The sequence below is a fragment of the Hypanus sabinus genome, chromosome 8 (genome assembly GCF_030144855.1).
Source record: "Hypanus sabinus isolate sHypSab1 chromosome 8, sHypSab1.hap1, whole genome shotgun sequence".
Taxonomy (NCBI): Eukaryota; Metazoa; Chordata; class Chondrichthyes; order Myliobatiformes; family Dasyatidae; genus Hypanus; species Hypanus sabinus.
Genome location: NC_082713.1, coordinates 1,063,150 through 1,078,318, shown reverse-complemented (window position 1 = coordinate 1,078,318; position 15,169 = coordinate 1,063,150). Strand labels below are relative to the sequence as shown.

Here is a 15,169-nt window from a genome sequence, read left to right as displayed (position 1 = left end):
AGTCTATGCTGGCATTCCTCGTGGTCCCAATCTCCACGTGTCTGTGGGGTCCTCTTTATCTGCAATGGTTGGTCTGGCTGCTGGAGAGTTATTGCCCCTGCGTATTTGGAGCTCCTGAGTCTTATACTGTTCCTCATCAATTGATCCATTGGATCTCTATCCCATTTGCTCAAGGTCACCTGATCTACCTGGTCATTGTACTGGGCTACAGCCAACATTGTTTCATGGCTCTGCCCACCCCAGCCTTGTGTATGTGTCTTTACACTCTGACTGGACCAAACCAGTTAAATGAGGCAACCCAACCCAGTCTAACGAGATTACCAATTGCAGGCCTGGCATTTTACATAACAAGTAGCTACTCCTCTGAAAATGGTCTCAGGTATATTTCTCTGATTAGATTATCCCATAGCAAGGATCAGTTCAGAGTCCATTTCCTTTACATAACAAATGGTTATTTGTTTGAGAATGTTCTCAGGTTTAGTAGATCATTACCGGAAGCTTCCTGTGTCCACATTCAGTTGCTCTGATTAGATTATCCAAGAGCAAGAAACTGTTCAGAGTACACAAAATGGGGGAAACAAAGACAACTGGCTTGTCTGCTTCCCCTGTCCTTGATCAGACTGCAGTTTCTTCTGGCCAACAGTCTGCAATCCTCTGAAACCTCTCCCGTCCCCATTGATGATGCAAAGATCATTGCCAGAGGCTCAGCAATCTCCTCACTCGCCTCCCACATTAGCCTGGGGTACACTTCATCCGGTCCCAGTGACTTATTAACTTGATGCTTTCCAAAAGCTCCTGCACATCCTCTTTCTTAATATCTATATGCTCAAGCTTTGCAGTCCGCTGTAAGTCATCCCTACAATCACCAGCATCCTTTTCCAAAGTGAATACTGAAGCAAAGTATTCATTAAGTACCTCTGCTATCTCCTCCCGTTCCATACACACTTTTCCACTGTCACACTTGATTGGTCCTATTCTCTCACACCTTATCCTCTTGCTCTTACTTGTAGAATGCCTTGGGGCTTTCCTTAATCCTGTACACTAAGGCCTTCTTATGGCCCTTTCTGGCTCCTAATTCCTTTCTTGAGCACCTTCCTGCTAGCCTTATAATCTTCTAGATCTCTATCATTACCAGTTTTTTTGAACCTTTTGTAAGCCCTTATTTTCTTCTTGAGTAGATTTACAACGGCCTTTGTAAAAGTACTGTGCACAGACTTCTTTCTCCCTTTACCTCTCTCGGTGTTCACTCATCTGCTCCCTGAATTCTGCACTCTGGTTGTAATCACCTGCTCAAAAGTCTTATCTATCATTTGCTCTGCCTCCTGGATGATCCTTAGTTCATCCAAATCCAGCTCCAGTTCCAAAATGCAATCTGTCAGGAGCTCAAGTTTGCTGCATTTCTCGAATGTGTAGTCATCAGAAAGGCCATCAGGTACAATGAATTTTCATATCCTACAGGAGGAGCATTTCACTGCCATATCTGCCATCCTGCCTGCACTGTACTATGGGCAGTCAAGACCAAATCAACAATAACTAAAGGAAAAACCTACCCTTCTTACCTGTTTCTTTGGTCTCAGCCTCTTCTCATTGAAGCCTCTTGAGTCAAAGCCTCTAAGTTCTCACTCTGACTCTAGCCCCCACACTGACGATGGCCACTCCACTAGACCTTATCTCTCTTTCATGGTTTAAAAAAAATAAGGACCCCCCGCCCCCCGGCAAGTAAAAGGAACTCACCACTTTTAGTAGTGCTCTGCCTGTCTTCCACTGCCGCTGATGCCTCTGACTCTTCCCACGCTTGCGCACTGGCTACTGTTTTAAAGAAAAGTCCCACACAAGGAGAAAGAACTCATCCTGGTTGGTGGTGGTCTGCCTGCCATCGATGCCTTATCCAAGGCTGGCTGTCTTCACCCTTAGAATGTTATTGCTTTTAACTGGAATATACTTCTTGTTGAGCACCATGAAAAATCTCTGAAAGTCTTGCAGTTTCTCAACGGTCCTGCTATATTGTCTGTGTTATGCTAGCCATCTCCTCCATTGTTCCATTGTAGTGTCCCTTGTTTTGGCATAATGTCTGGTTTTAGATCAAACTATTGCACCCTCCATGTGTATGATCAATTTAGTATACTGCTATCATGCTTTCCTTGAAGATCCCTAACTACACTATTGTTAATTTTAACTGTCTTGTTGTATTGGACCAAGCTAGCAGCCAATCAACATGCAAGTTGAAGTCTAGCATGACAACTGCAGTTCCATTTCATACATCAGATATTTATTGCCCATACCATTTATAATGTTATTATTCAGAATTATTTTCTATTCATCTGTGTCCTAACCTACACAATATTTCTCCCTTCTTTCCACTTGCCTTTTCTTGCTCTCCTGCTTGGTATTCTAATTATATAGAGTCTCACCTCTGTACTCGTTCAGCTTCAGCTGGCCCCGTGAAATCGCCCATCAACCCAGCCAACAAGCCTCTGCGTAGCCGTAGCTCTGATCGACAGAACTCAGTGGATGCCAGCGCTGGAGGGATGACACCAGTTCTGGCCATGCAGGTGAGTGGAGGAGTTAATAATGCATTTATTCAGGAAGCAATTGGAATTTAGAACTAGTATGTCCATAGAAGACAGAAGCTGGTGGTGGAATTCTGGCTGGAGCACTGTGACCAATTAGATTCTACAGGGATCAGTGCTGAGTCTTTTGTAGTTTTGTGATATATGTAAGTGACTTGGATAAAAATGTGGATGAGTGATTAGTAGGTTTACAGGTAACAGTAAGACTGGTGGAATAGTGGACAGTGGAGGCTGTCAAATGGTAGAACAAGTTATAGATCAGATTGTGTGTTGCTTACAGGTCAGTTACAATTCAGTTGAGGATCCCTACCACCCATCCCACTATCTCTTTGACCTACTACTGTCAGGAAGGAGGTATAGAAGAATCAGGACTAGGACTGCTCGACTGGGTAATAGCTTCTTCTCTCAGGCTGTGAGACTAATGAATGCCCTGTCACCACCTAGGTCTTGTCACTAGGACAGTAAGCTGTTTACTGTTTAACTGTACTGTGCACTCTATGCATTTTGAATTACATTTTAATAACTTATTGTAATATTTTAGTTTATGCACAATGTGTAATCTTGTGGGTGCACTGTAGTTCGTAGGAATGTCATTTTGTTCAGTTGTATGTTTTATAGTCAGATGGCAATAAATTTGAATGATATGGACAGAGAAGTAGCAGATAGTAAAATCTGACCAAGTATGAGTTGTCACACTGGAGGTCTTAATGTAGTGCATATTGTTAATGGCAGAACCTTAACAACGTAATGTACAGAGGAATCTTCAGGACCTTGTCCATCACTCACTGAAAGTGGCCATGTAACTAGATAGGGAGCTAAAGAAGGCTTATGGCACGCTAGCCTTCATTGGCTGGGGCATTGAGTATAAGAGTCAGGAAGTCAAGTTTCTATGTCATGCCACTATTTAGAAAGTCTGCACAATAGGCAAAAGGAAGGTAACACAGAGAAAATGCTGGAGGAACTCAGCAGGCCATGAGAGTAAACAGTCAACAATATAGAGATTTGACCAGCAGCCAATCTGTACATTGGAAGTTTAAGGAGAAGGGGACTTCAATCAGGTTCACCGCCCAAGGATGCAAGGCAAGAGTGGTTCATGTTAACATAATAGAGCTTTGACCAGTGGCCATTCGGCATTTTTGATTAATTAGTAAGAGCAAATTAAGGAAGGCAGGGGCAGGCACAACGGACATTGTGAAAATGGTAATCTTAAAGCTTTAGCTCTTAGAGGTTTCACTCAGAGAAAGCAAAGCTCAAATTTTTTTCCTTCTCTTTATATCTGCTCAGCTACGTAGATGAAAGGCAGGATAGTCCAATTCTCATCTTTCAGGATGTGGGAAGACAGGGAGGCCTCCAGAATCCCTGACCACTACAACTGCAAGAAATGCATCCAGCTGCAGTTTCTAGCAATTTGTATTAAGGGGTTGGAGCTGGAACCGCATGAACTCTGGGTCATTCAGGAGACTGAAGGGATGATAAATACGATATACAGAGATGTAGTTACACCAAGGTGCAGGATACAGGAAACTGGGTGACAGCCAGAAAGGGGAAAGGGAAAAGGGATTAAGGAGCCAGGGCACAGAACTCCTGTGGCCATCCCCTTCAACAACAGATATATCACTTTGCACACTGTCAGGGAGGATGACCTAACAGAGGAAAGTCACAGTGGTTGGGTCTCTGGCACTGAGTCTGCCTCTGTAACTCTGACGGAAAGGGGAAAGAAGAGGCACAATGTGGTTATAGGGGATTCTTTAGTTAGGGGAATGGACAGGAGATTCTGTGGGCCAGAATGAGATGCAGATGGTATGTTGCACCCTGGGTGCCAGGGTCTGGGATATCTCAGATCGTGTCCTCAGCATTCTTAAGTGGAAAGGTGAACAGCCAGAAGTTGTAGTCTATGTAGGTACCAATGACATGGGTAGGATGAGTGATGAACTTCTGGAGTTCAGGAAGTTACGTGCTAAGTTAAAGGGCAGGACCTCCAAGGTTGTGATTTCAAGATTGCTACCTGTGTCACATGCCAGTGAGCCTAGAACTAGGAAGATTATTCAATTTTATACATGGCTAAGGAGTTGGTCTAGGAGGGAGAACATAAGATTTTTGGATCATTTGTCTCTCTTCCAGGGAAGATGAGACATGTACAGAAGGGTCGGTTTGCACTTGAAACGTAGGGAGACTAATATCATAGCAGGAAGGTTTGTTAAATTTGGAGAAGGAGGTCTGAGAATCAGAACGGGAATGCAGTGGGAGCCAACTTGATCTTCTTCTCATTAGAGTTAAGAGAGGCGGGACTGCACAGGCGTGTGACGTTGGGAAGTGAAGCACGGAAGATTTAAAAGGAACACAGCCTTATACAGTGGGCAGTGGAGTGAGCCAGAAATAGAGTGAAGGCTCGACGGGCTTAGGTGGAAACGGGCAAGGCAAAGTAGGTTTAGTTTTCAGTTTTTCCTGTTATTTGAGGAAAGGGGGAATTACAAGTGTGAGGGCAGCTTGTTGTTCTCAGTGTCAGATGTGGGAGGTCCTGAAGTCTCCCAGCCTCCCGGACGTCCACATCTGCGCCAGGTGCGCCAAGCTGCAGCTCCTAAGGGATCGTGTTAGGGAACTGGAGCTCAATGACCTTCGTCTGGTCAGGGAGAGTGAAGAGTTGATAGAGAGGAGTTGCAGACAGGTGGTCACACTGGGGCCACAGGAGGCAGACAAGTGGGTCACGGTTAGAGGGAAGGGGAAGTGTCAGGTACCAGAGATATCCCAGTGGCTAAACCCCTTGACAATAAGTACTTCTGTTTGAGTACTATTTGGGAGGACAACCTACCTGGGGGAAGCAACAGTGGCCGTGCCTCTGGCACAGAGTCCAGCCCTGTAGCTCAGAAGGGTAGGGAAAGGAAGAGGAAGGCAGTAGTAATAGAGGACTCAATAGTTAGGGGATCAGATAGGCAATTCTGTGGATGCAGTCAGGAGACCCAGAAGGTAGTTTGTTTCCCTGGTGCCAGGGTCCGGGATGTTTCTGATCGCGTCTAAGATATCCTGAAGTGGGGGAGGGGGGGTGAGGAGCCAGAGGTTGTGGTACATATAGGTACCAATGACATAGGTCGTTGACAAGTTGGGAAGTTATGGAAACTATGACGATTAAAGAGGAGAAAGTACTGGTGCTTTTAAGGAATATAAAAGTGGATAAATCTCCTGGTCCTGACAGGATATTCCCTAGGACCTTGAGGGAAGTTAGTGTAGAAATAGCAGGGAATTATTTTAATTTCCCCTAATGTATCCTGTGCCAAATTCAATTTGTGTTTTTCTCTAGTTCCTTCAGCCTATTTTGTAATTCCTCTAATGTTTTATTCCTTATTTTTTTCTTATATGAAGATATCGCTATAATTTTCCCTCTTAAGACAACCTTCAGAGTATACCATAAAATGGGAGGTGAAACCTCTCCATTATCATTAAATTCTAAGTAGAGACCAATTTCTTTTTTAATTTGTTCCTTAAAGTATGGATCATTGAATAGACTTGAATTTAGTTTCCAAATAGTATTCTTTGGTTGTAGGTCAAAATCAACAGATAAATATATAGGTGCATGGTTACTTACATCTATTGTCCCAATTCCAGAGGAGTTTATTTTGTCTTTGTCTTTTCCAAATGTTATGAAATAGTCTATTCTTGTATATACAGAATGGGCAGAATAATGAGTGTAATCCCTTCTGTCGGGGAAAAGGTCCCTCCATATATCAATTAAACCAGCATCCTCAAAAAGTGTATTAACTTTCTTATGTAAAGATTTTGTTTCATAGGTTTTTCTATTGGACGAGTCTAAGTTTGGTTGTAATTGTAAATTTAAGTCTCCCCCCACATAACAGGAGACCTTCTGTTTCCGTTACCATAATATCAGTAATTTTCTGAAAGGAACCAATATCACTTCCTGGGGGTGTGTATATATTCAATAGAGTAACTGAATTTCCGTCTATATTCCCCCTTATCAGAATATATCTGCTCTCTTTATCTCCCATTTGGAATACTTTTTCAAAATTTAGCTTACTTAAGGTAAGAATAGCAACTCCTCTCCTATGTCCTGATTTATCTGAGGAGAAAAACAAATTAGTGAAGCCCATTCTCTTTAGTTTTCTATGCTCATTATCACTTAAATGAGTTTCCTGTAAATATACTACATGGGCTTGTTCTTTTTTCATTTTGGATAAAATTCTATTACGTTTGATTGGATTTAATAGCCCGTTGACATTAAAAGAAATGAATTTTACTTTGTCCTTAGCCATCTGTATTTATCTGTCAATGTATCATTGAAATTAGCAGAATAAAACTTAATCGATCTACTCCCTGAACAAATAAGAACCAATAAATGCAAATAATAACAAAGATGGCAATGAATGTGTGATTCTAAGGCTGAGGTCTCTAGAAGATGATCCTGCGTTGAGCTAGAGGAAATGTCTAGCTGTGGGGGATAACCCTTCCTACTTGTGAGTTGAGGGCCCCCATTGCAGTATTCATAAGTCAGTGAACAAATCCATTACACAGAAAAGACTTCCCTGTGTACTCCTATATATACACACACATTAGATACATACGCATAAATGCACACATATATATTCTCATTTTGGTTGGGGGGGAAGGAGTAAGTGAGTGAATAAATAACAACTAAGTAATATAAAATCCACATTGTAATAAGGATTTCTTGAGATAGGTATATTACTATCTACATTTGCTTCCGTTTAGCTTCTCAACATTTTTAAAGTTAGCCAAACTTTATGGCTCTTTTGAAGGGGGTGAGGACTGTCCTTGGGAAACTCCTGGTTTCTTCCTGATATACTTCTCTCAGCCTCCTCCCGTCTCCTGCCTTTTTGATTCTCGCACTATTTCCCAAGCAGAGCAGGATAATTCCTCTGCCAGGCTTTCCCTCGGATTGATCACACTGACGGGCAACCCTCTGGCCTTCATGTCTGTCGTCGCCTCTTCCATTGTCTGGTACAACTACGTCCCGTCTCCATAAAACACTCGAAGTTTAGCAGGGTACGGAGTTTGAAATCTAATCCTTTCTTGCTTTAGTATTCGCTTTACTTCAGAGTATTCTTTATATTACTGCAGGACCCCGGAGGGGGGGGGGGTAATCTTAGTTGAAATATATTAATTTATCGCCTAAAAACATTCTCTTCTTACCCCTGGCCCTTCGCAGAATCTCTGCCTTGTACAGAAGGAATTTAATTATTATTGAGCGTGGCTTATCTCGGGTAGACTTCAGGACTGGCGAGCGATGCGTTCTCTCGATTTCTAGTTCCATAGTCGAGGGAAGCTCCAGCACGTCCCGCAGCAACTTTCTGACAAACTCCATCATAGACGATCCCTCTGCTCCTTCGGGAACGTTGTGTATTCTGATATTTTTCCGCCGTGATCTTCCCTGCAGGTCAATCAGTTTACCTTCTTGGTGATTTAATATTTTTATTGTCTTACTCAGTATCCATTCCACATTTTGAACGCGATCTTCCACCTTCTTAATTCGAGTCTCTGCCACCGCTGTTTTTTTGTTTAATGTTGGCGAGCTCTGACTTAATATCATGTAGCTGCTGTTTTATATCTTTCTGGAACTCCCTTATCTCTTTCAGAATTTCGATCATATTCGCCGCTTCGCCTGAGTGAGACCCAGCTTCAGCCTCACTAGCACGCGGTTGGGTAGGAGAGCTGCTCGCTGCACTCCTCTCGGCCACAGGCTCTGCAGTGTCGTTTTTTTTTCCATTCTTTTTCCCCATTCTTGCCAGTCTTTTCAGTTCAAATATTTTTTGAAAAATACTATATTTGGTGGGTTAACAGGGCTTAATACATGTTTTTCCGGAGGAGCTAGTGACAAGCTGCCATTCTCGATGATGACATCACCGGAAACCGGCATTCTGCAAGTATGTGGATCAAGAGGATAAGGTGTGAGAGAGTAGGACCAATCAAGTGTGACTGTGGAAAAGTGTGTATGGAACAGGAGGAGATAGCAGAGGTACTTAATGAGTACTTTGCTTCAATATTCACTATGGAAAAGGATCTTGTCAATTGTAGAGATGACTTACAGCGGACTGGAAAGCTTGAGCATGGAGATATTAAGAAAGAGGATATGTTGGAGCTTTTGGAAAGCATCAAGTTGGATAAGTCACCAGGACTGGATGAGATGTACCCCAAGCTGCTGTGGGAGGTGAGGAAGGAGATTGCTGAGCTTCTGGTGATGATCTTTGCATCATCAATGGGGACGAGAGAGGTTCCAGAGGATTGCGGATGTTGTTCCTTTATTCAAGAAAGGGAGTAGAGATAGCCCAGGAAATTATAGACCAGTGAGTCTTAGTTCAGTGGTTGTTATGTTGATAGAAAAGATCCTGAGAGGCAGGATTTATGAACATTTGGAAAGGAATAATATGATTAGGAATAGTCAGTATGGCTTTGTGAAAGGCAGGTTGTGCCTTATGAGCCTGATTGAATTTTTTGAGGATGTGACTAAGCATATTGATGAAGGTACAGCAGTAGATGTAGTGTATATGGATTTCAGCAAGGTATTTGATAAGGTACCCCATGCAGGGCTTATTGAAAAAGTAAGGAGGCATGGGATCCAAGAGGGCATTGCTTTGTGGATCCAGAACTGGCTTGCCCACAGAAGGCAAAGAGTGGTTGTAGACAGGTCATATTCTGCATGGAGGTTGGTCACCAGTGGAGTGCCTCAGGGATCTGTTAACCATATAACAATCACAGCACGGAAACAGGCCATCTTGGCCCTCCTAGTCCGTGCCGAACCCTTAATCTCACCTAGTCCCACCTACCCGCACTCAGCCCATAACCCTTCACTCCTTTCCTGTCCATATACCTATCCAATTTTACCTTAAATGACACAACTGAACTGGCCTCTACTACTTCTACAGGAAGCTCATTCCACACAGCTATCACTCTTTGAGTAAAGAAATACCCCCTTGTGTTTCCCTTAAACTTCTGCCCCCTAACTCTCAAATCATGTCCTCTAGTTTGAATCTCCCCTACTCTCAATGGAAACAGCCTGTTCACGTCAACTCTATCTATCCCTCTCAAAATTTTAAATACCTCGATCAAATCCCCCCTCAACCTTCTACGCTCCAATGAATAGAGACCTGTTCTGGGACCCCTACTCTTAGTGATTTTTATAAATGACTTGAATAAAGAAGTGGAGGGATGGATTAGTAAATTTGCTGGTGACACAAAAGTTGAGGGTGTTGTAGATAGTGTGGAGGGCTGTCAGATGTTATAACGGGACATTGATAGTATGCAAAACTGGGCTGAGAAGTGGGAAATGGAGTTCAACCCAGATAAATGTGAGGTGGTTCATTTTGGTAGGTCAAATATGGTGACAGAATATAGTATTAATGGTAATACTCTTGGCAGTGTGGAGGATCAAAGGGATCTTGGGGTCCGACTCCATAGGACGCTCAAAGCAGGTTGACTCAGTGGTTAAGAAGGCGTACTGTGTATTGGCCTTCATCAATCATGGAATTGAATTTAGGAGCCGAGAGGTAATGTTACAGCTATATAGGACCCTGGCCAGACCCCTCTTGGAGTACTGTGCTCAGTTCTGGTCACCTCACTACTGGAACGATGTGGAAACCATAGAAGGGGTGCCTTCAAGGATGTTGCCTGGATTGGGGAGCATTCTTTATGAGAACAGGTTGAGTGAACTCAGCCTTTTTTCCTTGGAGCAATAGAGGATTAGAGGTGACCTGATAGAGATGTATAAGATGATGCGAGGCATTGATCATGTGGATAGTCAGAGGCTTTTTCCCAGGGCTGAAATGACTAACACAAGAGGGCACCATTTTAAGATGCTTGGAAGTAGGTAAGAGAAAATATCAGGGGTAAGTTTTTTTATGCAGAGAGTGATGAGTGCGTGGATTGGACTGTCGGCAACGATAGTGGAGGCGGATACTATAGGGTCTTTTAAGTGGCTCCTGGATAGGTACATGGAGCTCTGAAAATTAGAGGGCTATGGGTAACCCTAAGTAATTTCTAAGGTAAGGACATGTTCGGCACAGCTTTATGGGCCGAAGGGCCTGTATTATGCTGTAGGTTTTTTATGTTTCTAAACTGCTTTACCCAGAGAGTAGTGAATCTGTGGAATTCCCTGCGCAGAGAAGCTGTAGAGGTTACCTCATTACATACGTTTAAGACACAGATATATTTTTGCATAGCAGTGTAATTAAGGGTTCTGGGGTAAAAACAGGTGGATCCATATCAGCCATGATCTTATTTACTGGCGGAGCTCAACAGACCAGATGGCCAACTCCTGCTTCTAGTTCATATGTGTTTCTGTTTGTCTGTTTATGTAAAACTTTGGTTTGGCCAAATTTGGAGTATTGTGTACAGTTTGTACAAGAAGGTTGCAGAGGTTTTGGAGAAGGTGCAGAAGAGATTTACCAGGATACTGTCTGGATTAGACGGCATGAGGTGTAATGAGAGGTTGGACAAACTTGGATTGTTGTCTCTGGAATGTTGGAGACTGGAGGGAGACCTAATAGATGTACTTAAATTTATGAAAGGCATACATGGTCGCTTTCATAGTACGGAATTGTCAAATGCTGGAGAACATACCTTTAAGGTGAAAGCAGGAAAGTTCAGAGAATATTTAAGAGGCAGGTTATTTTAATACAGTGGTAATTAGAACATGCTGCCAAGGCAGGTGGTGGCAGCAGATATAATAACACCAACAGCACATTTCAACAGGCACATCTAAAAGCAGGTAATGGAGTTTTATACATATTAGGCAGATGGGATTAGTTGGCTGGCACAAACATGGTGGGCTGAAGGGCCAGTTGCTCTGCTGTGTTGTTCTATGTATTGCACTTACAGTAAACTCGGCAAGTATGTAATAGAGGCTGCAGGCCCGAGCCTGCTGTCTACCCACTGAGCCTGGTATTTTCCCATCTCTAAGCCAGTGTGCTGAAATGTCACAGTTACAGTGAGTTCACCCAAGCTTATTATTGAGGTTGGCTAATGAGTGAATTGGATGAAAGGGGCTTCGCCAACACTAAGCCAACAGGTCGTTTTCTGTGTGAAGATCACAGGCTCAGAATCCAACCAGAGCTCTGAATCAACAGGGCCATGTGTTCGACACTTGCCAGTGGGCTTGTCTTCCTGATTTATTGTGTGGCTGATGGGGTTGAAGGGAGATATTTACGTTGGATAATGAAGGATGTTTTTTGTTTTAAATGAACAGAATCAAATCAAAGGAAAGCACCCTTCATCTCCTGTGGCAGCAAGCCGTAGACGGTCTCCATCCCCAAATATAGCGAAGAGACCCCCATCGCCATCAAACCCAGGCACCAGGAGACCCCCATCGCCATCAAACCCAGGCACCAGGAGACCCCCATCTCCAAATACAGGCACAAGGCGACCCCCATCACCGTCAAATTCAGGAGCTCGGAGACCCTCTTCACCGAATACAAGCACAAGGAGACCTCCATCACCGAGTACAGCCACAAGGCAACCCCCATCACCATCAAATCCAGCAGCTCGGAGACCTTCTTCACCATCAAACTCAGTAATGAAGAGATCAACTTCACCATCGATGGTCAAGTAAGTACTCTTTATATTATACTAGAATGTTGGGAGTTATCTAAAGTGCTGCTTTTCTAGCAAGGATAGACTTGATGGGCTGATGAGCAAGCCATAGAGTCATAGAATACTACAGCACATAAACAGGCCCTTTGACCCATCTTGTCCTTGTAGAGATATTAATCTGCCCAGACCCATTGATCTGCACCTGGTCCATAACCCTTGATAACCCTCCCAACCATGTCACTATCTAAATTTTTCTGAAACATTGAAATCATACCTACATCCACCACTTCCACTGACAGCTTGTTCCACAATCTCATGAAGTTCTTCCTCATGTTCCCCTAAACATTCCACCTTTCACCCTTAACCCATGAACTCTAATTCTAGTCTCACTCAACCTCAGTGGAAAAAGCCTGATTGCATTTGCCCTAACTCGGCCTCTCATAATTTTATATTCCTCAGTCAAATCTCCACTCCTTCTCCCACACTCCAGGGAATAAAATCCTAACCTTTTCAATTGTTCTCTATAACTCAGGTCTTCGAGTCATGACAACATCCTTGTCAATTTTCTCCGTATTCTTTCAAGCTCATTTACATCTTTCCTGTAAGTAGGTGAATAAAACAGCACCCAATACTCAAAATTAGACTTCACTAGCATCTTACACAACTTCAACATAACATCCCAACTCCTGTATTCAGTACTTAAATTAATGAAGGCCAATGTGCCAAAAGCTCTCTTTATGAGGTCATTTTTCCAGCTGGTCCAGATCCCGTTGCAAGCTTTAATAGTCTTCCTCACAGTCTACTGCACCCGCAATCTTGGTGTCATCCACAAATTTACTGACCCAAATAATGCCCTGTAACATTAATGTGGTTCATTTCAAGTTTTATAAACATAAATCTCAAATTGTATTGGAAAAGCTGTTGTTGGTTTGTTCTATGATACAATGATGAATGTCTACAAGATTATGAGAGGCATAGATAGAGTGGATAGTCAGTACCTGTTTCCCAAGGCACCAATAGCAAACACCAGAGGGCATATGTATAAAATCAATGGAGGGAAGTTTAGGGGAGACATCAGAGGCAAGTTTTTTTACACAGAGGGTTGTGGGTGCGTAGAATGACTTGCCAGGGATGGTGGTGGAGCCTAAAACATTTTGGATATTTAAGAGCCTCTTGGACAGGCACATGGATGAAAGAAAAATAGAGGGTTATGGGGTACTGTGGATTTAGTACTTTTTTTTTAAGGATTATATAGGTCGGCACAACAGGGAGGGCTGAAGGGCCTGTACTGTGCTGTAATGTTCTATGGTTCTATGAATCTTTATGAACATGTGTCTATGGTATTCTTCATTAACCTCTGATTTTATTTCAATGCCAGATCAAGTCCAAAGAACTATCCTTCTCCTCCCAGCACATTCAGACAGCATCCTCCGTCCCCCACATCTGTCCATCGACCTCTGCCCATTCACCGACCTCCGGCTACCTCCACAACCAAAAAGAAACCGGAGAAGGAAACAAAACCAAAGCAAAAATTGGAAGTCAGCGGTGCAGAAAAAGACTCCTCAACATCATCGAGCAAATCCAAAGATTCTGAGCAGAAGCCAGGTACTGCCTGATCAGATCATTTATTGATTTAGAGACACAGCACAGTAACATGCCTTTCTGCCTCACTGTTCATTTGCACACTTGACTTACTAACTGGTACATCTTTGGAATGTGGGAGGAACCCCACAGGGAGAACATACAAACTTCTTGCAGGTAGCAGCAGTGGTGAACCGAGGTCTGTGATGCTGACCGTTACATTACGGTGACACCCACAAAGATGCAACTAATTGAGCTTTCAAACAAAAATAAGCAGATATTCTTCTACATATGTTCTAAGTCTGACCTGGAGAGGTGCTGCCTACCTCCTTCATGGAACTCTCCAAGAATCCTTGATTATAATCACACAAAATTTGATACCATGCTACAGAGGACCAAAAGGTTGTTTAACTGAGTACCTTTAGGTGTGTGTTAAAGAAGGGAGAATTAAGGGAATTCTAACCTATGAGACTTGGACAGCGAAAGCAGCACTGTTAGTAATCAGTACATGAGATATATCTGGAACATAGGAAGGATCAAAAGAATGGTCCTTTTATTAAAGTAGATATATAGGTTCTTGATTAGTCAGGACATAAGACCATAAGATATAGAAGCAGAATTAGGCTATTTGGCCCATCAAGCATGGCTGATCCTTTTATCCCCTCCTCAGCCCCACCCCACCCAGCCTTCTCCAAATAGCCTTTGATGCCATGACCAACTAAGAACCTATCAATATCTGTCTTAAATACACCCAACGACCTGGCTCCACAGATGCTTGTGGTAATAAATTCCACAAATTTACCACCCTCTCGCTAAAAAATTTGCCTGCATTTCTGTTTAAATGGACACCCCTCTATCCTGAGGCTGTGTCCTCTTGTCCTAGGCTCAGTACATGAGTCTAAGTGTCAGGAGACAGGTAGCTGAATGACTGTCGGGAAGGGAAGAGGATTAGACAGAATGAGCAGAGCACCCCTGTGGCCGTTCCATCAATAACAGACTGTTGGAGACTGTTGTTGGGGATGACCTACCAGGGACAAGTTGCTGTGGTTGCGTCTCTGGCACCGAGACTGGACACTCAGCTCAGAAGGGAAGGAGGGAAAACAGGAGAGCAGTAATGATAGGGGATTCGATAGTTAGGGGGACAGATAGGAGGTTCTGTGGAAGAGATTGAGAATCCTGGATGATCTGTTGCCTCCCTGGTGCCAGGGCCCGCGATATCTCGGATTGAGTTCTCAGTATTCTCAAGAGGGAGGATGAGCAGCCGGATGTTGTGGTCCATGTAGGGACCAATGACATGGGTAGGAAGAGTGAGGAGGTCATGTAAAGTGAGTTTAGGGCCAAGTTAAAAGACAGGACCTCCAGGATAGCAATCTCAGGATTGCTACCAGTGCCATGTGCTGGCGGGTTTAGAAATAGAAAGATAGCACAGATCAACACATGGCTGAAGACATGGTGCAGGAGAGAGG

The 15,169-nt window shown here is 43.3% G+C and overlaps 1 protein-coding gene across 9 annotated transcripts in view; it reads left to right on the top strand.

The window, feature by feature from the left end:
• map7d3 (MAP7 domain containing 3) overlaps positions 1-15,169 on the top strand; it is a 274,252-nt gene that overhangs the window by 182,616 nt on the left and 76,467 nt on the right. For 8 of the 9 annotated variants that reach the window (XM_059976665.1, XM_059976667.1, XM_059976669.1 and 5 more), the window contains 3 exons: positions 2,404-2,552; positions 11,779-12,137; positions 13,501-13,727. In XM_059976665.1, the coding sequence (XP_059832648.1) occupies positions 2,404-2,552; positions 11,779-12,137; positions 13,501-13,727 (735 nt within the window). The remainder of the gene's footprint in view (positions 1-2,403; positions 2,553-11,778; positions 12,138-13,500; positions 13,728-15,169) is intronic. The other variant, XM_059976664.1, reaches the window with a different exon arrangement.